General features: G+C 50.6%; 1 protein-coding gene and 1 non-coding gene across 6 annotated transcripts in view; both read right to left on the bottom strand.

Annotated features, from left to right (window-relative positions):
* The window catches only part of Lrp1 (LDL receptor related protein 1), an 83,213-nt gene extending 55,831 nt beyond the window's left edge, over nucleotides 1–27,382 (bottom strand). For 2 of the 5 annotated variants that reach the window (XM_015483154.2, XM_048806781.1), the window contains exons 1-9: nucleotides 26,998–27,382; nucleotides 18,612–18,734; nucleotides 16,085–16,222; nucleotides 13,812–13,931; nucleotides 12,212–12,340; nucleotides 11,844–12,107; nucleotides 2,716–2,878; nucleotides 2,384–2,606; nucleotides 201–390 (exon numbers count right to left, since the gene is read on the bottom strand). In XM_015483154.2, the coding sequence (XP_015338640.1) occupies nucleotides 201–390; nucleotides 2,384–2,606; nucleotides 2,716–2,878; nucleotides 11,844–12,107; nucleotides 12,212–12,340; nucleotides 13,812–13,931; nucleotides 16,085–16,222; nucleotides 18,612–18,734; nucleotides 26,998–27,064 (1,417 nt within the window). In that variant the 5' untranslated portion in view covers nucleotides 27,065–27,382. The remainder of the gene's footprint in view (nucleotides 1–200; nucleotides 391–2,383; nucleotides 2,607–2,715; nucleotides 2,879–11,843; nucleotides 12,108–12,211; nucleotides 12,341–13,811; nucleotides 13,932–16,084; nucleotides 16,223–18,611; nucleotides 18,735–26,997) is intronic. The other 3 variants (XM_048806787.1, XM_048806797.1, XM_048806801.1) reach the window with 3 other exon arrangements.
* Trnaa-ugc lies at nucleotides 10,898–10,970 on the bottom strand. The gene has a single exon. It is a non-coding gene; the product is annotated as a tRNA-Ala (tRNA).

The following is a 27,382-nucleotide window of genomic DNA, read 5'->3' on the forward strand; positions in this document are numbered from 1 at the left end:
AAAGGTCTCGGGGGCGGGGGGGGGGGGCGGGGTAGGAAGGGGCCAGGGTAGGAAGCCTGGGGTGAATGACTAGGAGAGGCACTCATGATATGAAAGACTAAAGGGTCCCCATGGGAGGGTCCAGAGAGAGGCTGTGAGCCTGAGCCCAGAACCCTTTCAGGGTGAAGCCACCTTTGGAGGGGCCATTGGAGCCTGCTCACCTCGGGGCTGACGCCGCTGGTGGTAGATGTGGAGAGCACCACCCTTGTCCACACGGGTGACAACCTGGTACTCAGTGCTGTTAAAGCGGTTTACACGGATCACACTTGTCTTCTGCTGGGTGTTGGCATTGTCTGAGTTGGTGGCGTACAAATAATTCTCAAATACAGTCAGGCCATACAGGTGCTCAATCTGAGATGGCAGATGAGAGTGGTCAACAGGAGTTTAGAAGGTACTCCTTCTATGCCCCTGGATAGCTCCATAGCTCTCACCCAAACTCCATTGTCTGCTTTCCCAAATTTACCCTCCAGTTTTGTTTTGTTCTATATCTGCAGTGCTGGGGATTGAACCCAGGGCCTTGCACATGCTAGGCAAGTACTCTCCACTGAGCTATATTCCAGGCCCTTTTTAAAAATTGTATCTTATTTTGAGACAGGGTCTAAGTTGTCCAGGCTGGCCTTGAGCTTGTGATTTTCCTGCCTCAGTTGCCTAAGTAGCTGAGAGAATGGGTGTGTGCCATTGCACCGAACCACGTACAGGTTTCTAATTCCACACTTTATTATTGTCTTTTCCAGTTGCTCTATCCAGTTCTGGAGATTTAATGTTTACCAAGATCCCACTCATTTTTCACATCCTTCTGAAACCTTCTAACAAGAGATGTTCTCTCCTTCTACACTCTCTGTTGACTCTATGCTATCAAGGGCGTGGTGTGTGATTACTGACTTGTCCCACCTACTTCACCCAAACCCCTGGACGGCAAGAACCATATCCCTCACAGAATTAGGTGAGCAGTAGATGATTTAATGACTTTAGGCAGAGTTAGAGATGGACCCTAAACTCTTAAGAACACTCTTAGGTGGAACCAACCCAGATGCCCTTCAATAGACGAATGGATAAAAAAAATGTGGCATTTATACACAATGGAGTATTACTCTGCATTAAAAAATGACAAAATCATAGAATTTGCAGGGAAATGGATGGCATTAGAGCAGATTATGCTAAGTGAAGCTAGCCAATCCCTAAAAAACAAATGCCAAATGTCTTCTTTGATATAAGGAGAGTAACTAAGAACAGAGTAGGGACGAAGAGCATGAGAAGAAGATTAACATTAAACAGGGATGAGAGGTGGGAGGGAAAGGGAGAGAGAAGGGAAATTGCATGGAAATGGAAGGAGACCCTCAGGGTTATACAAAAGTACATACAAGAGGTAGTGAGGGGAAAGGGAAAAATAATACAAGGGGGACAAATGAATGACAGTAGAGGGGGTAGAGAGAGAAGAGGGGAGGGGAGGGGAGGGGAGGGGGGATAGTAGAGGATAGGAAAGGCAGCAGAACACAACAGACACTAGTATGGCAATATGTAAATCAATGGATGTGTAACTGATGTGATTCTGCAATCTGTATATGGGGTAAAAATGGGAGTTCATAACCCACTTGAATCAAAGTGTGAAATATGATATATCAAGAACTATGTAATGTTTTGAACAACCAACAATAAAAAATTTAAAAAATAAATAAATAAATAAATAAAATAAAAATAAAAGTCAAAAAAAAAAAAAAGAACACTCTTAGCCTGACTCTAGTCCCCAAATTTGGGAGGGCTAAGAAGATATACCTGCCCCAAGCAAGCCCTATAAAAACCCCCACTACCTACATTGCTTACCCAGGGTGGCCAACTGGTTTCTGGGAATTTCATGACTAAAACCAGGACAGTTCCAGGCAAACTGGTATGGCTGTTCACCCTAACTATCCACAAAGGAAATGTCAACTCTGAATAGTAAGCCTTCCTGACTGAGTTCAATACTATTGCTCAGTTGTATGACCTCAGGTAAGTCAATAAGCATCTTTGAACCCTGCTTTTTTTTTCCCCCTGTATTGGCCAAAAGGGGAATAACCTACCTGCTTGCTCATCTCCCATGGGCTATTTTGTAGAGCATATGTGAAAAAGGAAATAAAAGGTGTCTCTAAAATGACTATTCCCATCAGTGGAAGCCATATCCTTTCCTGTGTCTGAAGTGCTCCTGCCCACCTAACTCCCCCGAAGGACTTGGGGACAACCATGTTCCCATACTGTCTCCCATTTACCTGGAGGTCTAGAGATCAGTTCCCCTGCAAAGGCTTCCTCCTTACCAGAAGGCCCTGGTTAATGGTTCCCTCACAATATGCTCAGACAAAAGCTCCCTCACCAGGATACCCTGGATGATGGTCTGCCGGCCCTTGCCCTCGTAGTCCACCACTTCAATGTAGTCCAGGTAAGCATCAGCCCAGTAGACAAGGCGGTTGACCAAGTCCAGTGTGATGCCATGAGGAAACACAATCTTGCTATCGACCAGCTTGGTGCGGTTCTGCCCATCCATATCACAGCGCTCCACCTTGGGGATCTGCCCATAGTCAGTGAAGAACACCTTCCTGTAGGCAGATGCACATTAAATGGTGTCTGGACGTTGGACACCCTCTTTCCTACTGTAGTGTCTGCCTCCCCACTTCCAGGGCCAGAATCCCCGCCGGCCACTCTCACCCCATAGCAGGATCCAAAGCGATGCCTTTGGGGTTGTAGAGTTCCAGGTCTAGCAAAGTAACACACGTGTCCCCGTTTCGGTTGCAGACAAAGATCCTATCATCGATGTCATCCACAAAGTAGAAGTTGCCCGTCAGCCAGTCGATGGCCATCTGTTCCACGTCTGGAGAGTGTGAATGAAACAGCTATGAAGGCAGATCCTCCCATAGGCAGCCCCTCTTGACTGGTGTAGAGCCCAGGGTACCCAATATCATCTCCTCTCTCTCAGCTCCTATGGGGACCATCAGCAGCATCACACTTGGTCTTGTTCCTAAGCCATCTTTGTACACATCTGGACTCTGAGTAGCCTGGACATGCCCCAACTCTCCAGGTTGGGCTCAGTTTTGCTGTAAGCAGGGGTATTGGGTAAAAACCAGCTGAGGTCAACTAACACTCTTCTACAACTCTAGCACATCCTTGAACAGGAACTATTTTCCTGGGGTACCAAAAGGTAGGACAGGTTCACTAGCTCATTCCAATACTTTTTTTTTCAAATCTGCTTTTACGTGAGATAAGAGCATCCAGGCTAATGAAAACATCACATCTTTGCTTTTGGCTAGACTTTTGGCTTCACCTCATATGGTAAGTCTACCTATCTTATGCTAACCAGAAGAACTGACCAGAAGCTACCCGTGTTGCATAAATTTTTAAAATGGAAAAGCAGGATACACATGAATAAACCCAGTTTGGGAGAAAAATATTTCAAAATATGGGATCCACTCACATCGAAAAGGGAAAGTTCATGGTGGTACAAGGTTGGGAACGAGTAACATGGCCAAATTTCCTCTACTTACCCCACAACCCTGTTTCTTCCATGTTCCTATTGCTCAACTTCCTAAAGAAGATCAGAAGGAACGGGCGAAAAAATACAGGCCTGAAGGAGAGAGTCTATAGGGAGGGTCAAGAAAGGACACCAAAGGTAAACTGGGGAATGGTTCAGAAAGAGAGGGGGCTTCAGAAGGGTGAGAATCGGGGGAGAAGACGGAGACCAGGTGCTGCCACTCATTTGGAGCTACAGTTCTGGAGAGTTTGGAAGAGGCCCGGAAGGGACAAAGAAAGGAGGAGTGAGCAAGGATAGTGGAACTTTAGGAGGCAGGAAGCCTGGGACTGCTGGCCTCCTTTGGACCCCTCCTCCTAGGACCCACTAGTGGCCTTCTATCCTCCACTGTTCCTTCCAACTACTACCAACAGAAGTAATGCCTGTTGCAAACTGGGAAATTCCTACCATAAACACTACTTTCACCAATTGCCCTAACAGGTAAAGAAATCTTTGGCCTATCTGCCTTTAACTGAAATTTTCCCCACACTCAACCCTAAGTAGGTCTTATTCTGTGTCCCCACAGCTACAGGTATAATAACTTCAGCTCTGCTCAACTCTTCCCTAATCCCCCCTCCTCTCCACAGGGATTCAGGGGCTGTTTCCTAACAGTTGGCAGGGGTGTGGGGAGGTGGGGGGTGAGGAGCGTAAGGGGGGTGGCAGGAGGTGGAGCAAAGGGAACAGGAACATGGCTCCCAAGGAACTTGGCTGGCGGGGTCACTGACTCACAGTCATAGGACTGAAGCTGGGGTGGGGAGGAAGGGAAAGAGCCAATTGGAGGCCTTCATCAAACCAGTTTCCTCTTCAGGTCCCCTCTGGTAAACTCCACCCCAAGATGACTGGAGAAAGAGGTCACAGGGATGAGGTATTACCCCCCCTAAGTGCTGACACATCCCTAAACCCAGCCACTCTTTCTTGCAGGCCCCCCCAGTACTGTCCTCATCCTGGGGAGACAGGGCAGCCTAGCCTAGGAAGGCCCAGACCAAGGAGAAAGAAGGTCCAGGCTACCAAACTGCCCTGTACACTGTTACCAGAGAGAAACCAGATTAAAAGGAATGCCTGGGCCACCTCCAAAGGAAACTGAAGGCCCAAAGTGGGGGACCTGCCTACAGCCCCAGGCAGCCAGCAAGGCAGCGCAAAGTCAAACAGGGCTGTGTGCCCTTTCTTTGGTGGGCACGGCAGGGGTCTGGGACTGCTGGCCTGTGTGCACACTTCATCAGTCAAGCTGTTTTCCCAGCACCAGCTGGCACATATGTCCTCTCCAACTTCCTGAGGCTTCCCTGAGTCACTGCCCAGCCCTAGGGCTGGCAACACCCTGCAACCCCCCTGCCCCCCCGCCGCCCATTCACCATTCCTTGGCAAGAGAAGGAAGAAACCTGCAGAGATCTGGTGCCCCCATCCCTGGGTGCCCCCATCTCCACAGTCATCCTCCCAAGCCTCAGGATGTGGCTGACCTGAATTCCTTCCCACTTCCAGGAAGGAAGGAGGAGAGAAGGTCCCTACTCTCAGATATTTACCCTTGGCTGTTCTCCCCTTCCACCTCCCCAAAGGCCAGGCAAGGGCCCCACTCAGCAGGCCGGTGAGGAGTTGGCAAGAACCAGAGTCCTGGCCTGCCTGGCCTCCCCTTTGGTATTTTTGCAGCTGGAGACTATTAGTTGTAAGCAAAAATCCTTTGTTATCCAACCCCCTCCACCACATTATTTTCCTCTTTCCTAAAGTTCAGATTCCTTTGCCTGCCCCAATACACACACACACACACACACACACACACACAGCCACCATGCCAAAGCCAACACAGAAAGATAGGGTCAAGTTAGGAGGGGATACTTTCCCTCCAGAGCTCCCCCATAGATTACTTGGGGCAACTCCCTAACTGTTGGATGGCTTGGGAGCCAGATGGAGCCCTGGGCTTTGGCCTAGAGGCCCTAAGCATTCTGGCTCCACAAACTTAGAAGAGAACTACCCTCAGGGGAAGCCCTGACCAAAGGCCCCAGTCCTTCAGACAGGAGAATCTCAAATAAATCCAAGGGGAGGGAAGGACTCTGAGGGAGGAGTTTGGTGGTGGTCTGGTGGCAGAGAAGTTGGGGATTCCAACATAAAAAAAAAAGGAGACTAGGGAATAGGAGAGAAAAATGTGAATCAGAGAGGAGACCATAGGTGGTCTATGATGTTGTCAAAGACTTTAGTTCCAGGTCCCAGAGTAGACCTGGGATGTGTGTTACAAGTGCTAAGCCCTCCCTGCAACCCCCAGCTCAATGCTGGGCAGGCTGCACTCCCCACAATTCCAGTTGTTATCAACTTCTCCAGCACCCACACTGTTCAAGAAGTATTTCCCAAATTGTGGCTATTTTCCCAGAAACACAGGCCCTCACCAGATTCCCAAGAAGGCCCTACCAGTTATAAGACTCAGTTATTTTCTCTAAAATAAGGAAATCTGGGGGAAGCACGGGGTCTTTATGCCTTGAGAAAACGTCCCCCAACACAGTTAAAGATTGTAGGGTATGGCGCAAGGTCCAGGATGGGGAGGGAGAATCCACTTTCCATGTTAGTCACACCCCAAGGGACCACACTGAATTCTAGCCCTGATTCCAGGACCCCTGCCTTTCCAATGCTGGGTCCAACCAGGTTGTGGACACTGGCTGCCTTGGTCTGAATTCTGGTTCTGTCACCTTCAACTGTGGAACTGTAGGACTGTGGGCCAGTTATTCAATGTCTCTGTCTCAGTTTCCATATCTGTAAAATGGGATGGTACATTAATGGCACTTAATCAGGGCCTGGCACGTAATAAGCACTCCACACACAGGAGTTATGGTTCAGGCCACCATGCTCCCTCACACCAACTCCATCTTGTCCCACCTTTTCTACTAAGTCTGTGCTTCTAGCCAGCGCCCTAAGGCCTCCTGGTAAAGGCAGGCCTTCTGGGCAAGCAGCTGGGGACCAAGAGTCATTGTTCTTCTACACCAGCTCAGGCTCCCAGAGGACGCCTACCCCACTGGAAGCAGCTTTCCCTGTTACAGACTCCACTGGCTGCAGGGGCATCTTTCATCACAACCTATTCACCTGACTAAGCTAATGGGAGGGCAGGACACTGCCTTTCATCTCTGTCCCCAGCACTGGACACACATATATTGATTCAGTTAACAAATGTTTACTGAATACAGAGTCCTCACTTTGCTGTTCTAAAGCTGGGATATGACTTTTTCCCTCCCATTCTGCTTCCTTCTGTGACCTTGGGCTGCCCCAGGACACTGGGAGAGGATGGTCTCTAATCCACTCAGGGATCTCAAACCTAGAGGGTTGGGAGGATTGAGAATCTGGGGACTTCAAAGGTGGAGGAGGAGACTGTGGGACAGGCCTGGTGGAAGCTTTGCTAGATGACATGGACTTTCATTGCTGTTGCTGCTGGGCCCTGGCTTCAGCTCTTCCTTGTTCCAATGAAGACCTTAGCCACATTGCCACCCTTTGCCCTGGGTAGTCTTTCTGAACCTTCTCATACTTCCAGCCTGGAGTTTATACCCTGCTCCCTTCCCCTGGACTGGCTAGGGTCCTCAAGAGGCATTTCATCCTGGATCCCAGGGATGAGACGCCAGGATTCTACTCCACCGTCTTAGGGTCTTTGCACTATTGAGAAATCCTTGCCGGGCTCTAAAACATGTCCGTCTTGGTTAAGTTACTTCCTTTGGCTTGAAAACAGGGAGGAGGGTTCTGGGGGCAGGCTGGGTGGAGAGGCAACTTCAAGGAGACAGCGGGGGAGGAGAGGACAGGGCTGGATCTGGGCCTGGAGACACAGGGCCCGACCTTGGCTGGAAGAGGAGGAGCAAGAAAAGGCTGTTAGATGATTAGGAAACTAGGAAGGGGAACAGAGGAAGGGAAAGCCAAAGTGCCAGGATGCAGGGGGCCCAGGGCCAAAAAGTAGGGTGGCTAGACATCTCCTCCCCTGTATTCTGACACCCCATGGGTCAGAAAGGCCATAGAAGTGGGGGTATCTTTCACATAAAATCTGGAAGTGCTCTGTGGGCATGGGAGAGGCCTTGGGTGCCTTTAGCAGCACCCCTTCCAGTTCATACCACTCAGAGAAGCTGCTGTTTGCCCCTTCTTTGCCTCCCTCTAGACAAATCACTACCCCATTTCCTGTTGTGATTTTAAAAAACACACACACAAAAAAAAAAAAAAAGAGGGAGGGAGAGAAAAGTGAAGTTGGCCAGCTGGACTTAGGGACCCATTTCGCAACCTTGCTGCCTGCAGCTTAGGGGCCTTTTCTGGGCCTCCACGCTCACCTCCTTCTTCTCCATGCAGCATGGGGCAGGGAGGGAAAGCCCAGGAACCTCCAAGACCCTCCAGACCATCCTCTCTTACATAGTCCAACCCTGCTGAGTGATTTCAGCAGATCCCATTCCCTTCTAGCCCCCTACAACCTCAGATCCTTCCTTGCCATACCACCGTCTGCCCAGGGCCCCCCTACCTTACTTTTCCTATAGTGGAAACTTCCTCAGGGCTGAAGGTAGGACAGGCCAGAGGAGCTCAGCTAAGGAAAGACAGAGCTAGGGAGGAGAGGAGCCAGTAGACTTGACTGATAGCCCTGGCCAGGGCCAGCCCTGCAGAACTCCCCCTGAGTGGGTGTGTGGTTAGTGTCGGCAGGCCGGGTCCTGGCTTGGAACTACCAAGTCTGTTGATCCCTCTGGGCCTTAGTTTCCAGAACTTCAGCCTTTTGTATATCACTTCCAAAATACTTGCCATGTGTATGTATGGTTTGCATGAATATTTACTATATCTTCAAATCAACTTTCTTTTCTGATTTTGCTGAATCCTAAACAATCGATGCTATAGATATGCTAGTTATAGAAATTTCCTAATAATATTATGAAATATTATGTATTTATATATATATAATATATAATATTTATATATATAATATATATTATATATATTATATATAATATATTATATATATTATATATAATATATATATTATATATAATATATAATATATATAATATATATTTTAGGTGGTCCATGTACCACCTAAAATTAAGACATAGCCTCTTTGGGAGAAGCAGTATTGAAAACTAAGGGGATAGCCAGGCATGGTGGTGCACACCTAAAATCCCAGCAGCTTAACCACTGAGCCACATTACCAGCTATTTTTATATTTTGTTTTTGAGACAGTGTCTCGCTAAGTTGCTTAGAGCCTTGCTAAATTGCTGAGCCTCCCAGGAGGCTGAGATAGGAGGATCTCAAGTTCAAGGCCAGCCTCAACAACTTAGTGAGGCCCTAAGCAACTTAGTGTGAGACTCTGTTTCAAAAATAAAATATAAAAATATCTGGTTATGTGGCTCAGTGATTAAGTGCCCCTGGGTTCAATCCCCGGCACCAAAAGAAAGAAAGAAGAAAAAACTAAGGGCTAGCTCCTGGTGCTTGCTAAGGGTCTTCTCTTCTAGCTCTGACCACTCAAGGTCTCCAGTCACAGATTTAGAACCACATAGGTCTCCTCATGCCACGGCATAGCAGCAAGTGGGAGGATGTACCCCAAGATGTAATCCCAGGTAGGAGGGGAAGAGATGACCTCCTCCTCAGTTCAGGCTGTTAAAACCATGGGGCTGGGGGAAGAAGGGTCAGCGTTCCAGGCCTCAGTAGAGGGAAGCAAGGGCACGTACTCTGCAGGGTCCCCGAGAGGCCTCCTGAGGGCTCTCAGGACTCAGAGCAGATCTGGCTCCTGCACCCCAGGACTCCTGTGAACCAGGCTCACTTCCTGGCCTCCTTCCTTTTTTCTATTCTATTTCTGTTTCCAGAGTTTTCTCTGGGGCAGACTCCCGCTTCTCCCCACAATAGGCTCCAACACCTCTCAATTGTCAGACTCTTGCCTCCAGGGGCCCACCTCCTGTGTGGGGCTGAGGAAGGTCCACAGAGGTCACAGTCACAGCAAAGAATGGGGTGATTGCAGGGAGGGCAGGGAAAGCAGGAGAAAGCAGTAGCCTTTTCCTTCATCCTCCAGGGGAGCTAATTACAGGCCAACAGCCCACTACAGCAGGTGAGTACTTGGCCCAGCCACCCCATACCCCAGGGCAGGCCTCCTCCTGGGGAGGGGGATGAGCTGGGCATGGGGGAGGGTGCCAGGGAAAGACACTTCCGACATCTTCAGCTCAGGGCCCATAATTAGTTTGTGGGATGAGAGCAAAACAACCATCCTCAGGGTGACAGCCAGACATTCTGGCGTCAGGGGTGTGGGATGGGGGCAGGGCAAGGAGGGACAGAAGTGAAGGCAAGGGGAACCCACTCATTCACCCCTCACTTCCCCCCAAAACTTGGTCTCTTCCAGACTCGCGGACTCTGCCCCAGAGGGGCCCCCATGAACCTAGCAGACTGGAAGGCAAGGGAATCTGTTTTCAGAGGGAGGGTCTTCCAAAGGTTATTTTCTATATCTCTTGGGGAGGAAGTCAGGATGAAGGACCAGGCCAAAGCAGAATTGAGAAGGTTCCCTTCAGGGCACCTCATAGCCACCTATTCATAGGCCCAATGTGTGTCACTGAGGCAGGGCTGGAGAGGAGACTGCTGGACCTATTTGCCCAACCATGCTTATTGAGTAGGGTGGTAGGTGAGGGCAGGAGGTAGGTTGCTGTCTCCAGGGGTTTTGCCTCAATCCCACCCTAATGGAACCCTAATGACCATAGGGTTTCTTGAGTTTCTCACCCCTCAAGAGCTTGGTAGCCTTCAGCCCATCACCCCAAGGACCCATGTCTGATTAAAGATGAGCCTTTGATGCCAACAGCCTAAAGACACCATTTGGAATGCTTTGGAAGAGTCACAGGCAGTGGTGTGAATCCTATGATGAGGCCACAGAGAGTGAAGGGCTCCTCTGCTCTCCACCACCCCCAAGTGGGTCCTTTCTCTCTCCCAGAGTGAATCCCTTGTAACCTCCTAGGATCTTTGTTTTCTTTGGGGGTCATTATAGGAACTGGAACCAAGGAACTTAAAGATCTTCTAGAGAGGCTAAAGATGTAGCTCAGTAGTAGAGCATGTGCTTAGCATGCCCTGGGTTCCATCCCTAACACTGAAAAAACAGAACATCTTCTACAAAGGCCCAAGGCTCACAATTCTAAACCTCATGGAAGACTTTTTACTTTAGTTTATCTGATCTAGACAGAAAAGTTCAAACCCATTATGCAGATTTTTTTTTTTTTTTTAAATTTATTTTTAGTTCTCGGTGGACACAACATCTTTGTTGGTATGTGGTGCTGAGTATCGAACCCGGGCCGCACGCATGCCAGGCGAGCGCGCTACCGCTTGAGCCACATCCCCAGCCCAAAATTTTTTTCTTTTTTTTTTTTTTGGTGGTGCTGGGGATTGAACCCAGGGCCTTGTGCATGCAAGGCAAGCACTCTACCAACTGAGCTACATCCCCCCATTATGCAGATTAAGTAACCAAGTCAGAGAGGGAATTCTGATTTACTCAAGGTCACGGATCAGTTTACCCTGGGAGGTGGGAGCAGATCAATCATAAGCCATATTCTTCTCCTCACCCCTGTGGGGCATTTGGTAGAAATGTGATGATACCACATGTTGACTCTAAAGCTGTTTTTGTTTGTTTGTGTAACCACTCTGAGAAGAGAGGGACTACTCCAGGAACTGGATCTACTCAACCCTGCTTGAGCCATAACACCCCTTCTTCATCTCTGAGACTACAGAGTATTGCCCAGGGAACCTAAAGGGAATAGCTCCTCCCAGCATAATCACTGACCGCAATAGAAATAGCCTTAGGATCTCAGCGCCCACCCCACAGCAGGAAGACTTTCTGGTCATGTCACCAAGGGAAAGAATGGCACATGGAAGATGACCCAGCCAGACCCTGGCTCCTCTGCCTCTCATTCACAGCTTAACAGGGCTCCCTCAGGCTCCTACTGCATGGGAAAGCCCCTCTGCGGTCTAATGAACACTCTTCTCTCAGAGAAGGGACAGTCCCTGGTCTCTGGAGATTGACTATTCACTATCCCCTCTGCCCTCCCTTCTCCTAAGAGACCTCCCTCAGTCCTGGGCCAGAAATGCGAGAGTCATCTAGAGACAGCTTGGAGAGAGGAGAAGAGGCCTTGCCATGGCTCTGCCCCTGTCCCAAACAGGCAACACTGGGCCTAGCCCCCTGCCTCAGCCTCAGTCAGGGGCTTTTTGATTAGGCTTCTGCCCCGGACAGGGGTCATATTGTCCACACCCTCCACCTTGCTCAACTTCCCGGCCCTCCCCGGCCCTCCCCTGCCCTCCAAGCTGGGAGTGGCTGACTCACGGTGCAGACTGAGGGAGATGTTGATGGTGTGCTCATCAACGAAGCCCTTCAGGCCCGGCATGCGGGCACACTTTAACTGTGTTTGGGCAGCACTGTCCCCAACGTGCACCCAGCATACGGTCTCATTGGCATAGCTGAAGTCCATGGCTGTGGTCTGCCGCGTGCTGGTTGGTGTGATGGTAGACACTTGAGCCCCACTCAGGTATGTAGCCAGGATATTCTGGGAGTTGGCAATCAGCAACACAGGGGGCCTGTCTACTGGCTCTGGAGGTGGGGTAGAGAAGGGTCAGTGAAGTTAGAGCCCTTGGACTTCTTAGGCCACTACTCATCAGGGAACTGCATTGAGTGGCCACAGTAACTTCACCCACCATTCTTGGCCTTGCAGGAGCGGTTATCTGGCTGTAGCAGGTATCCTTCAACACAGCCGCACGTGAATGAGCCATCTGTGTTGGTACAGAGCTGGCTGCAGGTGCCATATACTGAACACTCATCAAAGTCTACCAAGGAAAAGGAGAAGAACATGGTCATTTCCACTGTAATGAGGGAAGGAACGCGGGTGCTCTCAGACACCACCAGTGTGTCCATTCTTATAGCTACTCTGAAAGAAAGTTTGGCAGAATCAATTACAGTATGAAATGTCCAAACCTTTTCATCCAGAAAGTACACTCTTGGAATCTACTCTAGAGAAACATCTATCTATCTATCTATCTATATCAGCCAGCCATTCATTCAGAAAAGGTTTCTTGAGTATATACTATGTGCCAGGGAGAGGAAATACATCAGTGAATTCAACATTTTTATTTTGTTTGCAATACTGGGAATTGAACCAAGGGCCTTACAAATGCTAGACAAATGCTGTGCCTCTGAGCTACATCCTCACCTGCTTTTTTATTTTATTTTGAGACAGGGTCTCACTAAGTTGCCCAGGTTGGCCTTGAACTTCCAATCCTCCTGCCTCCAGAACAGCTGGATTATAGGCATGTACTAATACCAGTGAATTTTAAAATAGACCCACATCATTGACTTCATGAAACTTATATTCTGCTAATAAATGGAATACTGTTATAATAATAAGGGAAACAAAGAAAAAGTACATGATGCAATGCTAGTGCAGTGGAAAATGACCAATGTCGTTGAAAAAAATCAAGCAGAGAGGGGCTGGGGGTGTAGTTCATTGGCAGAGCCCTTGCCTAGCATGTGCAAGACCCTGGGTTCAATCCCCAATATCACATACACACACACAAGAGAGAAGACAGAGAACACAGAGGGCACACTTTAACTGTGTTTGGGCAGCACTGTTCCCAACGTGACGATCAGGGATGGCTTCGCTGAGAAGGTGGCATCAACAAAGACTGAGGGAGGCAAATTTAAGACAGAAAAGTTTGCATTGTTTGTAACAGGGGAAAAATGGGAACATCTTACTCATCAATAGGGAGAAAGGCCAAGTAAACTGTGGTAATAGTTATACGTCACAGTGGTTTTTAAAAGAACGAGGTAGATTTCTACTTATTAACATTGAAAAAAATTGCTGGAACACACTGGAGTGAAAAACATTATAAAGATCCTAGAGTATGGTATGGGGTCTATGTATGCAAAAAAGAGTAATACACACATAAGTAATACTTCCGATTCGATTTTCCATAAGCGTGTGTAGATACATGCATAAAAGAGGGTCTGCAAAGTTAGATAGCACCAATAGCAGAGATGACCTCCAAAGAGATGGGAAGGGGACCAGAATGGAAGAGAATTTGTTAAAAGAAACTTTGGCTTTTATGCATAATGTTTTAACTTTTTTACAACAAGAAAATTCCCATACAATCTATAATTTTAATATGAATTTGTAAACGTCTGGTGGAAACAAACGGTTAGCCATGACCTGAACTCCCCCTCTTGCCCCTTCCTTCTGGCTTCCCCCACTCAGGTCAGCCCCAGCATGCACATATATGCAGGCAAGCACAGCTCACATACCTTTGCAGGTCTTGCCATCCGCCTGCAGCTGGAAGCTGCTATTACAGTAGCAGGTGGGCCCGTTGAGTGTGGGGACACAGTGGTGCTGGCAGCCCAGCCGAGAGCAGTTGCCTCGGAGCTCTGCATAGGGGCCAGAGAGATACACACTCAGGCCTCCAGACCAAGCAGCCACCCCCACTCCATGGCAACCTTCCCCATCTCCAATTAGCCTTCAGAAACCACTTCGAAGGGCTGCAGTGTCTGAGAGGGAAGGGGCCTTAGGAAGGAAGCATGTACCATATTTTATAAGTGAGGAAACTGAAACCCAAGGAGGACCTAAGGCAGGCCCAAGGTCACATAGCCAGTTAAGGTTTAGAACCCACCTCTTCCTGCTATGGCTGCTTGGGACTATTGGTGTCCCCATGGGAGGTGTTCTAGTACTTTGCTGGGGTCAACAGGAAGAGGGGACAGTGAGTCTTATCCCTTTCATGTGTCTCTTGGTCTGCACTGCCCAGGGATTAGAATGCTGGCTTCAGCTGAGGGGGAAAGGCTGGCACGGAATCACGTGTGTCCTGGTGCTGGCCTGGAAGCACCCCTCCAATCTGTTCCTTGAGCCCCAGGGACCTCAGAGACAAAACCCAAGGTCCAGGTAGAGGATGCAGAGGAGGTGCAAAACTGGTTCCCTCAGGATCCCTTTCTAATCTTTCTTCTGCTACTGACCCACTTCCACAGGGAGACAGCAGGGAGAGAGACAGGAGGGGGGAGAGGTGGGAGAGCAGTTGCCCCCCCCAGACCAGCGACCCAATTAATGGCCTTGCGTGGGGCCAGGCGGCTGGGCCACAAAGACCCCTTTGTCCAGCTGCCTCACACCCCCGCCACCCTCCCCACCTAGGAGAGAGAACCGCTGAGATGCTAAGGCGTTTAAGGCACTAAGCCTGCCAGGAAGAGCTGGGATGGGGGGCCAGGCCCCAGTTATTCTTTCTTTTCCCCACTTCCACCAGAGAGCCCAAATGCACTGCTTGTCTAGCCTCCCCCCAGGCAGGGGAATGTCATTTTCCTGAAAAACTTAGAACTCTTGAGTTTCTCTTCTGGATATGAGGTGGGGGTGAAGAGGCCCAACTTTTGTAATAACAGAGAAAGAAGTCTCAACCCTAGGCCTTACAGGTTCTGGGTGGTTTTCAAAACTAAAAAGGTATTCAGAAGGAAGCGAACTTGGAAACATACCATCTGTAGGAAGGGGGTATGAGTTGTAATTGCCTATAGCCCCTAAGCCCATTTTCTATATCCCTTCCCAGGAGATTCAGATAAAATCAACCAAAGGAAAGGAAAAAGATCTTCCACAAACTCTGTTGCTCCACACTCCCTGCCCAAGTGAAAGGATCCAGATGTGTCTCCTCCCACAGGCAGATGTTTTCTGACATGTGTATGGCACAAAACACAGGCCTGACCCTCCACCCCTATAAATGCCCCTCCCCCAGGGCTTACTCAGGGCTTCTCCAAGGCCAGCTGCTCCAGGCCCAGCCTACAGGACAACAGTCAGAGGTCACCTTTCCCAGACAGGCAGGGCCAAGGGCTCTGTCACTCCATCTCAGATTCCTCCCCAATTGCTCATGCAATGACCCAGACTCTTCATGCCCCCCAGGGACTTTCAAGGGAAGACTGCAAAGCTTGTGACCTGAGCCACAGGTGGGAAGAAATCTGACTTATCATCCTATTGTTCCCTCCTCAGATTGGATGGTTTCCCATCCATCAACCACCTCTAAGATGTGGACTGCCAGGAAAGGAGGAACCAAAGCAGCTTTCGGACCCTTCCTAGATCTGCAGTTCCTGGAGGCTGCCTTCCAGGGCACTGGCAGGGCAGCAAGTGAACAAAACCAGACTCTGACCCCAGCTCCCATCACAGCACCTCTCCTTCTGTTTGCTCACACTCAGGATCGCATAGGAACCCTTTTGAAGAAAAGATTCCACTTCTGAAAACAAAGTGTGTAAAAACACTGATCTTTCATTTTAAAGATGAGAAATTAGGGTCTGAAGAGGTGGGGTGACTTGTCCAAGCACACACAGCCACAGGGAAATGCCTAGCCAAGGCCCATTGCTGAGGTCCACAGGGCTGTTTGATCAAGCTCCATGCCCAAGAGGCCCAGATGGCAAGTCTGGGCAGGGGACCAGGACAGGCTTCATCATCACTGAAGGCATAAGGATGGCCCTCTGATGGCAGGTGGCTCATCCCACCCGATGCCAGGTTGAGGGTTCATGCATTCACCTGAGATAGAAGGGCATGTGAGAGTGCTTACCTCGGCAGTGGGGCCCCTCATCTGAGCCATCCATACAGTCCTGGACCCCGTTGCAGAGGCGGGACATGGGAACACACAGCTCAGTGCCCAAGCAATTGTGCTCATTTGGCTGGCATCGCTGGGCCTTACTCTGTGGACCTGGGGGCAGACGGAAAGGCTGGCATGACCAAGCTAGCTATGGCAGCTGTCTGGCCAGCTGTTCACTGGGGGTAGGTGGAGTGTGGGGTGAGTTGAGACAGGGTTTCAGTCACCTATATTTTTTAGATCTCAAGAGGCCTCGGGGCTGGTTAGACCCTTCAACCTAGAGCTTTCCTCCACCATTCCCAACAATAGTAATGCATTTGAGAATAGCCAGGTAGAGAGGGAAAACTAGGCCTTCTGCAAAGGATCTACTCCACAGACACTCTATGCCTGTGGACCCCAATGCATGCCTCAAGAAGCTACACTCAGCAGGCAGGCTGAAGTCAGAGGTGAAAGGCTTTGCTGAGCTAAGGGGAACATGGAGAAGCTCAAATGATAAAGAACACCTCCTTTCCACAGATCTCCAGGGCATGGAGCTTAGGGAGCAGCACCAAATCTTCTAGAACTGGACTGTGTATATGTAGCACCAGCCACATGTGGCTACTGAGCACTTGAAATGAGATGAGCACAAATTATAAGTAGAAAATATATACTGGAGGGCTGGAGTTGTAGCTCAGAGTGCTTGCCTAGTATGTGTGAGGCACTGGGTTCAAGCCTCAGCACCACATAAAAATAAATAAAATAAAGGTATTGTGTCCATCTAAACAATAAACTATTTAATTAGTTAAAAACATAAAAAATACACACTGGAGTTTGAAGACAATATTAAAAAAGGCAAAAGATCTCTAATAATTTTCTATGGACATTATATTAAAATGATAATACTTTGCATACAATGGATAAAATATTAAAATAAATTGCACCTGTTTCTTTTTCTTTAATGTAGCTACCAGAAGATTTCCAAATTGCATATCTGACTTACAATACATTTCTATTGGACAGCACTAACCTGGACTTCCAACCCAGAGCGGCAACTTGATGGAAGGATTTGAGAAGAGTCAGAGGATGTGTTCAACTGGTGTGTCATACCTTTGGTATTTTCACAGATACCAGGAGGATGTGTAAAATGGTGAGACCATTGCCCGTTGGTGCCCCCCAGCCAGGCAGGGTGTCAGAGTGTGCACATGCTAAGTGCAGATCCACATGGGCCTGATAGGAGTGCATCCACAAAAGTGAGGGGCGGTGTGCAATGGATAGTGGCTTGTACTATGTAGTGTGGGTGCTGGGTATGTGAGTTTCCACACCCTTCTGTGAGTGAGTCTGGGTTTGTGTGCCTCTGTTAGTATATGTGTCTGGGGCATCTGTTCCAGCTCAGGTTGTTTCTGCCTCCATGTTTGAGAGTGTGGACATGAACTGTGGGAATGTGTCTATGCCTTTGTCTCAGTAGAGTTGGACGTGTCAGGTGGGTATGTTGTGACCATTAGGGGTTCGGGAACATCCATGAGTATGAACAGTAGGGATGTGAATAAGGTGGGGTTTACACCAAACTGAAGAAAAAAATGCACAAAAAATCCAAATCCAGCCCCTCTGAATGGCTTTCTTTACTCCTAACACTAGAGCACAGAGTCAGAAATGTGGGGGCAAAGTTGTCATCAGACAAGAAGAGACTCCAGGCCAATACCCCTGGCCCCAAGCCCTCCAGGGCAGGGTGTAGGGGCAAGGCAGGGAGAACTGGTGGCTCCCTTTCTGCCCTAAAATTACTCCTGATAATTATGGGTAGGGGCATGGGGAGAAGATATGGGACTGGAGCAGAATAAAGCCCAGGAGAGAGGACAGAGACCAACCGTCTAGGATCGCCTAGCCAAGAAGGGGAGATGATGAAGGTGGAGACCCCAGAACTCTGCCAGGACTCTGGGGTCCTGCCAGCAAGTTCTCCACCCCCACTGGCAGGGTGAAGGCTGGGCGGGGACCTTTCTCCCAGTTTAAACAGCTGCCTCTGATTACACCATTTATTGGGGGCAGGGGAAGATGGGGTGTCGGGAAACACATGGGGGTGGGGCTTCTGGTACAGAGGCCGAGCAAAAATGTGTGGCCTTTGGCCTGGGAGCCTGAGGACGTAAAGAGTACCTGGCAGGGCCTGAAGGCCACTCATCAAGGGCCAGGGAGGCTCAAAGCTGGGGAGGAGAGGAACAAGCTAGAAGGGAAGGATGGATGGCCACGCCATTTCCTTCTGTCAAAGCTGAAGCCAAGTGACTCTGTCCCTGACAAGGTTTCAGGGTGTAGCAGCCAAGGGAGAAATCTAAGGTGCTATTTCCACGCACACCCGGCTCCCTGCCGGGAGCCTGGAAGAGGAGGGAGAGGGCAGTTTTAGCTGTGTCATGGACAAACATTGTCACAGAACAAGGTCCACACCAGGCTAAAGAGCAATTGTCCTCATCCCAAACATCTGCCAAAGGAAAGGGATAAGTCAAGGGTTTAGGGAGAAGAATCCAGAAAAGGTACTCACAAATCTCCGGGGCCTCATCAGAGCCATCTGGGCAGTCCCTCTCACCATCACACCGCCAGCCCTTTGAGATACAGGTGATTTGATCTCTGCAGGCAAACTGCTTGGGGCTGCAAGTCTTAGGGGCTAGGGGCAAGGAAGAAAAAGAGAATGCAAATGAAGGGTGGAGGCCAACTCTGAGACTCTAAAGCTCCCTAGGAGTCCTCCTTTTAACCAAACATCAGCAGTCTGTGTGCCTGGGGGCTGGGGGTGGCTGGGAGGCATTCCATGACACTATTGCATACCTGTGGCAGGGGAGGGGAAGGATTCAAGGGGATTTTTTACTGTCCCCCCCCACCACCAAGTCCCCTAGGCTGCCTGTCCAGTGTGTCCCTGCTGCTCCTTCTGGGTCAAAGCCCTTGCTGCTCTTGTTACTTACTCTGACCAGACACCAGCACCCCTGGCTTTGCTGACTAACAGTGATGGCAGGGTGTGCTAACCTCTCTACTTCTCTGCCCTCTAGGACACTCCTGGTCCCTTGACCCATCACCTTAAGCACCAGACCCCCAGGTGGGACTGTGTGTGTGTGTGGGGGGGTGCCTTTGGCACACAGCATAGCTCAGAATGGAATCTGCAGAAGGCCAGAAGGTCAAGGCTGGGTTGAGAGATTGGCTTCTACCTCTACTCTCTAAAGTCATGTCTTCTCTTGCTAATTAGACCTGGGGAGGGGGACTTTGAAGCTATCCTGAGGTAAATATTGCTCAGGATGTTAGACTTGGAGAGCAGAGGCAGGGGGCTGGCTGGCACGAGCTCTAAGAGCTAGTTTTGGCCCTGCCAACCTGTAGAGTTACTACATCCGAGAATTGCTGGCCCTACCCTCCCACCCATGTCCCTGTCCCTGTCCCTGCCCCCATTCTGTATTCCAAAAAGGAATGAGAATGGTGAATGTTAACAGTTAATTCTCAATATTGTGGGCTAAGTATGTGTCGGGAACTGTGGTAACTGTGGTAAACCAGTTCTTTCCATGTATCATCTCATCTAATCCTCTCCACAGGATGACAAAATAGGGACAGCTAACACCACCATTTCACAGAAATTGGGCCAGACTTTCCTGGGGTCACACAGCTGGCAAGTGACAAAACCAGTCCTCAACCTAGTTCAGCTGACTTCACCAGCGCAGTCCACCCCAGCCTCCATTCCCCCAGGTCCTCGGGAGCATTTCTCCATTTCTTCCACCCCGACACAGTGCCATTCACCAGGTCCTTCACTCCAACCCCAGACTGTGTTCCCAGCCTCCGGATTCCTTGTCAACTTTTCCTTGGTTGTGTTGAGTCCATTTCTATGCCACTGGCACACAGTGAAGGCCAGCTCTGCGCCAGGCACTGTATTAGGTGCAGGGGTGCCAAGGAAGGGTGATATGCCCACTCCGTCTCTTGGGAGCCACAGTCCCCAGGGAGGACAGCTGTACACAACTAATGCAAACTCAGGGCAGAGACAGAATTGTATGAAAAGTGTGTCAGGGCTCCAAGGAAGGAGGGAGTCTGTTGGGGGCCACACTAAAATGTCCTCCCTCCCTAGCCCCCATCTCTGGCAAAGGGGACTGCACTCAGGCCCCTGGCCAGAACCAGAGCTAAGTTCAGGAAACACATCAAGGATGGCCAGGCCAGGCCCCCCCTCCGAAGTCCCCCTCCCTCCCCCCACCCTGAGCCGGGAATAAAGGCCCCTTGAGGAGGTGGATAATGCCGAGTTCATTGCCCCACTGGGCCAGCTGTGAGGTCTTCCCAGGAAACACAGCCCCCAGCCTAGTTAGCATGCGGAGAACCATACTTCCCTGGCCAGCCAAGCCGCCAGCCGCTGGGGGGGGGGGGGCTACAGTGGGACTTAGAGGCAGATGGGATGTTTGGAACCCAGAAAGGGACCTCCAGGCCACCCCAGACCCCATGACACATCTTCCTTTCCTAACCTGGAACTTAACTCATGCCCCTCCTCCTTCCGAAGGCAGAACTTGCAGCCAGGGCCTGAGGTCACTGGTTGGTCACTCTAACCTCCCCACCATTCCATGTCCCAGCCATGGTCCCCCCTCCTTTGGCCCTCATATAGTCCCCCCACTGTCCCCCACCCCCATTTTTGGCCTGAACTCGACAGAGGAAACAGCAGCTGGCAAACTCCGAAAGCTGGAATGAGAGAGATTCACAAACCAGATGTGCTCTTGCAGAGGGAGGGGAGTGGGGGATGGGAGCAAGTGAAAGGAAGACTCAGCCCCTGTCCCACAGCAGCATCTCCTTGGCCCCAGGGCAGAGGGGTTGGTGGGTGCACATCTCCCCAGCTCCAGGGCAGCACAAGGATCATAGAGAAAAGTGAAGGAACTTCCTTCCCATCAGCCTTGGTGGAGAAAGCCCTCGGAATCTCCTGTGAAAAGGCTGAGGCCTGTCTTTGATTTCCTTCAGGGGAAGAGGGGAGGAAAGAAACACATAACCTACTTTGGGGCAGTCTCCACAGCCAAGGGAAGCCTTCTCTGAGCTGGGAAGGAGCTGGGGTGGGGGTGGGGGAGAAAACTTATAATCTGCTTACAGGCAAAGCCGGCCCTTTGTGGAGCCTTCTGCCCCTGAACACAGCACCCAGGCAACCCACCTTGGTGGCCTGCAGCTTTGATAGTGGTCAACGTTGCCCTAAGTTTGGAAGCAAATAATTGCCTCCCCTACCTCCCCCTACCTCATGAGAACAAGGGCTTCCCAATGACCTGAGCTAACACTTTTAAGGGCTGGCTCTGCTCTGGCCAGCCACAAGTCTCAAACACTTTGTCTTAACGCATTTAGAGCCTCAAAACCCAGATGAGGAGACGGAGGAATGATTAGTAACTGAGCGTGTGGAGCCCGATTAAGAAGGGAAACAAATGGCAGGGAGCACTCTGGCACAGAGTGGGAGACAACTGAAGAGTGTGGCCTTCAGGGCCCCTCGGAGAGGAGGAGGGCATGGAGGAGACAGACAAGGACAAGGGTGAGTCAAAGAGAGGTGAAGAGGGAGAAGAGGAGAAGACGGAGAGGGAGGAGAGTAAGTGAGGCTGCAGGAAGTACACCAGGACACAGGGCCCGTCTGTTCTCAGCTTTGCCTGGAGATGAATGTGACCGCCATGCTAACTTGGCCAACACCCTCGCACAAGCGCGCGCGCGCACGCACACACACACACACACACACACACACCCCGCCAACTCAGGCACCCAGCCCAGCCATGGCCCCCAGGGCCACCAAGCTGGAGCCAGGGCAGGAGGTGTGGGCTTGGGTGTGTGTCCAGACACAACATCGACCCCACTGCCCTGCCTGGGCCTTGGCTGTCATCCTTTGTCCCACTCTGGGAACTTGTGGGTGGGGAGGAGAAGGGAGGCAAAAGAGGCTGAGGGAAGAGCCCAGGCCTCAACAGAGTCTTCTCCAGAGGAGAGACCTGGGTCTTCGAAATACCTTGGGAGCCTCAGATGAGACTTCCTCAAGGACTAGGAGACCTGAACAAGGCTGAAGGGACAGAGGCTCTCCCTCTGAGGCTGGTGGGAGGTGTTTTTAAAGGGAACCAAATGTATATCTAAGAGAGCAGAGAAGCCAGGGGTGCCGAGGGGCTGGGGGGCAGAGCCTACAGGAATCTGACCTTTCAAACACATGGGGGTGGGGCAGCAAGGGCCTCCCAGAACCAAACGGAGAGCTTTCCACTGAATTTTATGTATTTTGGGTGTTACCCGGTGGCTCCTTCCTGCAGCTCAGTGAGGCTCAGACACATTTTTGTCATTCCTGAGTCTGGGCCTCTGCTTTGCGGCCTGGACAGATGGACAGATGGGGTGACTTGGACCGCCAGGAGAGGAGAAGGGTCTCCCCTTCCATCTTGAGTCAATATTGACTCAGCAGGACATTAGCCTGACCCATGACCTCCCTATCATCTTTTCCTTTCCCCACAAATAAAATCCAGACCCCTCAAAAGCCTGCAAAGGTCAGCTTATCTCTCACCAGGCCGTTATAAGCCCTCCCACCACACCCCTACATGGCCTTTGCTCACCAGAAGTAAAAGCTTTCAGCTTTTGACCTACTCTCCACATCTTTTTCCCTCAGTTCTCAGACTCTCTTGACAGGAGGAAGTTCTGACATAAGTCTAACCTCCTTTCTTCTGAAATACCTCCTTTCCCCCTATTGGCCCACAAAAGGTATCAAGTTTCCTTCTTCCAGAAACTTTCTAAAACCCATCCCAAAATTAGTGAAAGGAGCTTGGAGGAAAGTGGAGAGAGAACTTCCACTGTTGCCTGGACAATCTGGATGTGGCCAGAGAGAGGATGAATAACTCCAAAATGGTCATGTGGGAGCTAGGGAAGAAGTAGGAAAGACGCCCTATCCTACCTACATAGCTTTTGGGATACCAAGCCTTAACAGAGGTGAATGGAGACACACAGAAGAAGTAAGACAAGCAACAGAAGGCAGAAAGTCAGGGCAGAAAATGCCATGAAGCCTAGGCAAATAAGAGAGGAACCAAAAGGGCAACAGAGAAGTTCTGGAAGGCCAAGATGACACACATGTGTTAACAAATGACAGAGCCTGGCACCGTGGCACAACCTGAAATCCCAGCGGCTCCAGAGGCTAAGGCAGGAGGATCACAAGTTCAAAGCCAGCCTCAGCAACTTAGTGAGGCCCTAAGCAACTTAGTGAGACCCTGTCTTAAATGGAAAGCTGGGGTGGGTACTGGGGATGTGGCTCAGTGGTTGAGTGTCCCTGGGTTCAATCCCTGGTATTAAAAAAGAAAGAAAGACAGGAAAGCAGACAGGCAAAGAGATAGGAAGGGGGCTCAGCCCAGTGGTTGCCAAGACAGTGACACAGTTGTCCTGGGATGAACCCAGAGAATGACTACCTCATAAGATTCAGAGCAGGGTGGGGGGCAGCATATATCCTGGCTTGCAGAGTCCTAGCACTAACAGTATCTGACCCAGACACGGTTTTCTGGAGACCCAGAAAAAATAGGGGTCACTGCCTCCCACAGAGTGGGAGGGAGGGAAGAAGGAAGCTGTGATCTTTAGACAGGGAAGCCGTGGCCTGGGAAAGACTCTTTTCCCCAGGAGCAACAAGAGGGGTGACTGCCTCTCTTCCCTCACCCCTCATCTCATTCTCAGGGAGGCCTTACACCGGTGCCTGAGGCCATTGCACCGGAAACACTCCAGAGCCAACTGCTTCCTTCTCCAAACAATGCAGGATCCTGCTAACCAAGCTGAAATCTGGGACAGAACACAGGGGGGGCAGGCTCCCTGGTGCTCACACTGGCATCACCAAGTCAGGGACCCTTATGCAGTTTGGCTCAATGGCATCAGATTGTCCAAGGACAGCAAACCCTCCACCCAGAGCTGGAGCACCCGAAAAACTGGGAGTTCAAGGGGTGGGGAGGACCCCCTGAGACTAGAATACTGGGGAGGCTGAAACTACAGCAGGAAGGAAAAGAGTGGCCACCGGCATGTGTAGAAAGGTTTCCCAAAGGTAAGGAAAGAGGGTCGCTTTTTGTTGTTTGGGCGTTTTTTGGTGCTGAGAATCCAATCCAAGGTCTGAAGTATGCTAAGCATGTGCTCTACCACTGAGTTACACCCCCAGCCCAGAAAGGAGTTTTGAAGAGTAGGGGGATTTGGACAGGATTTGACTTGGGCCATGACCCTGGCCAACATCTTTGGGAGGCCCAGTGATGGGGGAGCAGTAGAGGGTAAAAGAATTTGGAGAAAATGGAGAAGGAACAAGATTAGATAGAAAAGAAGTCTTGAGAAACAACCCCAAATATCAAAATAATCCCCAATGAATTTCTTATCCATCCTTGCTTTGAAAGATAAGGGTAAGGAGAGATGTTTAGGATATGGGTCTGGGCAGGGAGAATATAGTTTGGAACCTTCCTCAGGGAGCCAGGAGGCTAACCCCAGCCTCATAGATCACTTCAATTGCCCACCTTTTCTAGAAGTGGTAATATATCTGCTCAAGGTGGGTGTGTGGGATCGGTAGAGAGGAAGTCAGCTTTCTTCTCTGAGCTCTTTCAGCCTGGGGGTACCCTCTCCACTACAAAATATCCCCTGATCACGGAGCAGGGTCATCAATAATCCCTCTTCCTATTCTACAGCCCACCTCTCTCCATCCTCCCCAGCAGCAAGTAAACTAAAGTTTGTCTACTGGAGGAATGACAATTCTTCCCAAAAAGAAAGGGACCCAGGAGGCAGTTTCAGGCACAGAGGGAAAGCAGCAAGGTCTGGGACAGCAGGAAGAAGGAGGTTAAATGTTAAGTCAGGTGAGCTCGGCAGGGAGATTTTCTTCTCTGAAAAGCTTAGAAGGAAGTTCAGTTGCTGCGCATCCAGAGGTAAGAGGACAGGGACATGGGCAAGGCGCTGCCTCTGGATAGAGGAGGACCTATCTGTTTCTATACAGTTCTCCTTTCCTACCCGGCAGAATATTCATATTCCCATTTCAGGGATGGAAATACTGGTGTGTGTTTGAGGAAGGGTCCTCTTCTTGGGACTTGTGGAGTTTGTCTGAACTGGAAAGTCAGAGATGGACAGGGCAGAGATTTCAAGAAAGGGTAGGGAGACAGCTAAGGAGAACATATCCAGCCTCCCTCATCTAATTACCACGGACAACTCAGTGTGGCAGTTAGGACCCCTTTAGGACCTTGCGAGTGCAGCTGTCTAGAGCTCATTCCTGACCTCTTCTGCTTTCCATAGAGACCCCCTTGCTTCTACCTAACTGCCTAACTGCATCTGCCCTTTTTCATGGGGGTCCTGATTGTCTTCCTTGCTCATTTTTTTTTTCCTTTCCCTCCCAGAAGCAGTTGCACACAAATCTCTCAGCCTCAGTTTCCCTTCTCCCCTCACAGAGCTGCTCAAAAGAGGAAAGAACTCGATCCTGGAAGGAGTCAAGGGCAGAGGGTGGTATGTGGGCTGGTCTGGAGGATTTTCAGGGCAGAGCCTCTTTTCTTCTCTTGGACAGATAATTGCTCAGGGTGGTGGGGGGAGGGAGGCAGACAGTCCCCAAGATGGCATGATTGAGGGTCACTGAATAAACTGTTTTTCTGGGCACAGCTGCTTCCTGACCCTCTAGCCCTCTTCTCCCAATTGAAGCAAGTTAGGGAGAAGAGATGGGGGTGGGGGTAGATAATCTGGTTTCATAGAAAAATTTTCCTAGTCCAAGCCTGCCATGATTTAGAAGACAGAGGAGGGGTGTATGATGGTAATGAGGCTGTTTTGTCCCTGGGTGAGAGGGAGATGTCTGGAAGGGATGAACCCAGCCCTTTTCAAGTCAGGAACCCAACCCAGCCCAACCCCATGACCCCAGCTTAAAGCTTGGGCAAGACTTGAACTGGTGACTCACAGTAAGAGGAAAAACAGCTGACAGAAAAAGGGGAGAGGGGACCCCATTTCCTCCAAAAGGTCACAGTTCTAGCCCAAGACTAAGGGCAGTATACAGTGTGTGAGATGGGGTGGGGTTGGGGTTAAACATATTTGCTTAAGGAGTGGAGGAACTAGGGTGGGGGGAGCATAGCCATAATAACCCCCATCCAACCTCCAACTCTCCTTCCAATCCAAACTGCCATCAAGCCAGAAGTCAGGGAAAAAAAAGCCTCCTCACACCCTCCTACCCCAGCCTTCCAGGCCATTCTTCAGCCCCCTTCCCCAATGATGACATCTGACGTCTTTTCATCTCAAAGCTCCCAGGAATTAAGAAGGGAAATTCAAAGTCACATAGCATGCTGCCCTCTCCTGCACCCCCCAACACAGCCCTACCCAGGCTACTGACAGAGGCCTTGAGAAGGGGAAGTGCCCACTTCGGAACCCAGGCGGCCAGCCCCGAATTATGGACCCAGGCCTCCAAGGCTGCGGGGGCGATTCCACACCCAAGCAGGGGGCCCTCCCTCTCCCCACCTACAGCCTTCTCGGGCCTGTCTGCCCTCTGCCCAGGGGGGCACCCTGGCCCGGCTTCCCCTTCCAGCCTCCAGAGGCTACTGCAAAGCCCCCCCCTCCGCCCCCTTTTGCTGCTGTACATTGCAAATCTGAATTCCTCCACAATTCAGATGGGGGGTGGGAGGGTGGAGGATGTAGGGGAGGCGGAGGCCCTCCCCAACCAGGGATAGGAAGAGAAGGCCTCTCAATCCCGGGATCAGAAAAAGGGGAGCCTCTTCTCCCTAACCAGGCCTCTGGTCTTTGTTTGGACTGGGGGCTCCCCCCAAGCATCATTGCCCAGGGCCCCCATCTCCCAAATCGGACCCCCATCCCCGCCTCCAGTCGGGCCGTTGCTGTGTCAGCTGGACTGGGATAACAAAAGGCACCCCCTCCCGCGTCTCTCTTCCCCATCCGTACACCGGAGTGGGGGCTGGGGAGGGGATGCCCCCAGGGGTCCGAGGGGGCCGCGGAATCTCACTCACCATCGATAGCGGCCGCGACCAGAGCTGAGAGCAGGGGCAGCAGCAGCAGCAACGTCGGGGTCAGCATGGTGTGGGCTGATGCAAGCAGCAGCCCCCTCCCCTCTGGTCCTGCTACTTCTCACCCTCGCCCCCCCCCAACTGGGGGGTCCCCCTTTATCCTGCTCTCCTCTTCTCTATTTTTATTCTTTCCTTCAAGCAAAGAGCACCAGGGTGTGGGTGAAGAGGTAGAGTTCCAAGCCACTCCGGAGGGCCTGATGACGGGGGTGCGCCCCCTGCCCCCAAATCCAAATCCCCCACCCCCTGCTTTACTCCTCGCTCCTCTTTACCCCTCCCCGGGCGAAGCTCACAGCCCCATCTCGGAGCCGCCTCCGGCTGCAAAAATGCA

Source organism: Marmota marmota, unplaced genomic scaffold (genome assembly GCF_001458135.2).
Source record: "Marmota marmota marmota unplaced genomic scaffold, marMar, whole genome shotgun sequence".
Classification (NCBI taxonomy): domain Eukaryota; kingdom Metazoa; phylum Chordata; class Mammalia; order Rodentia; family Sciuridae; genus Marmota; species Marmota marmota.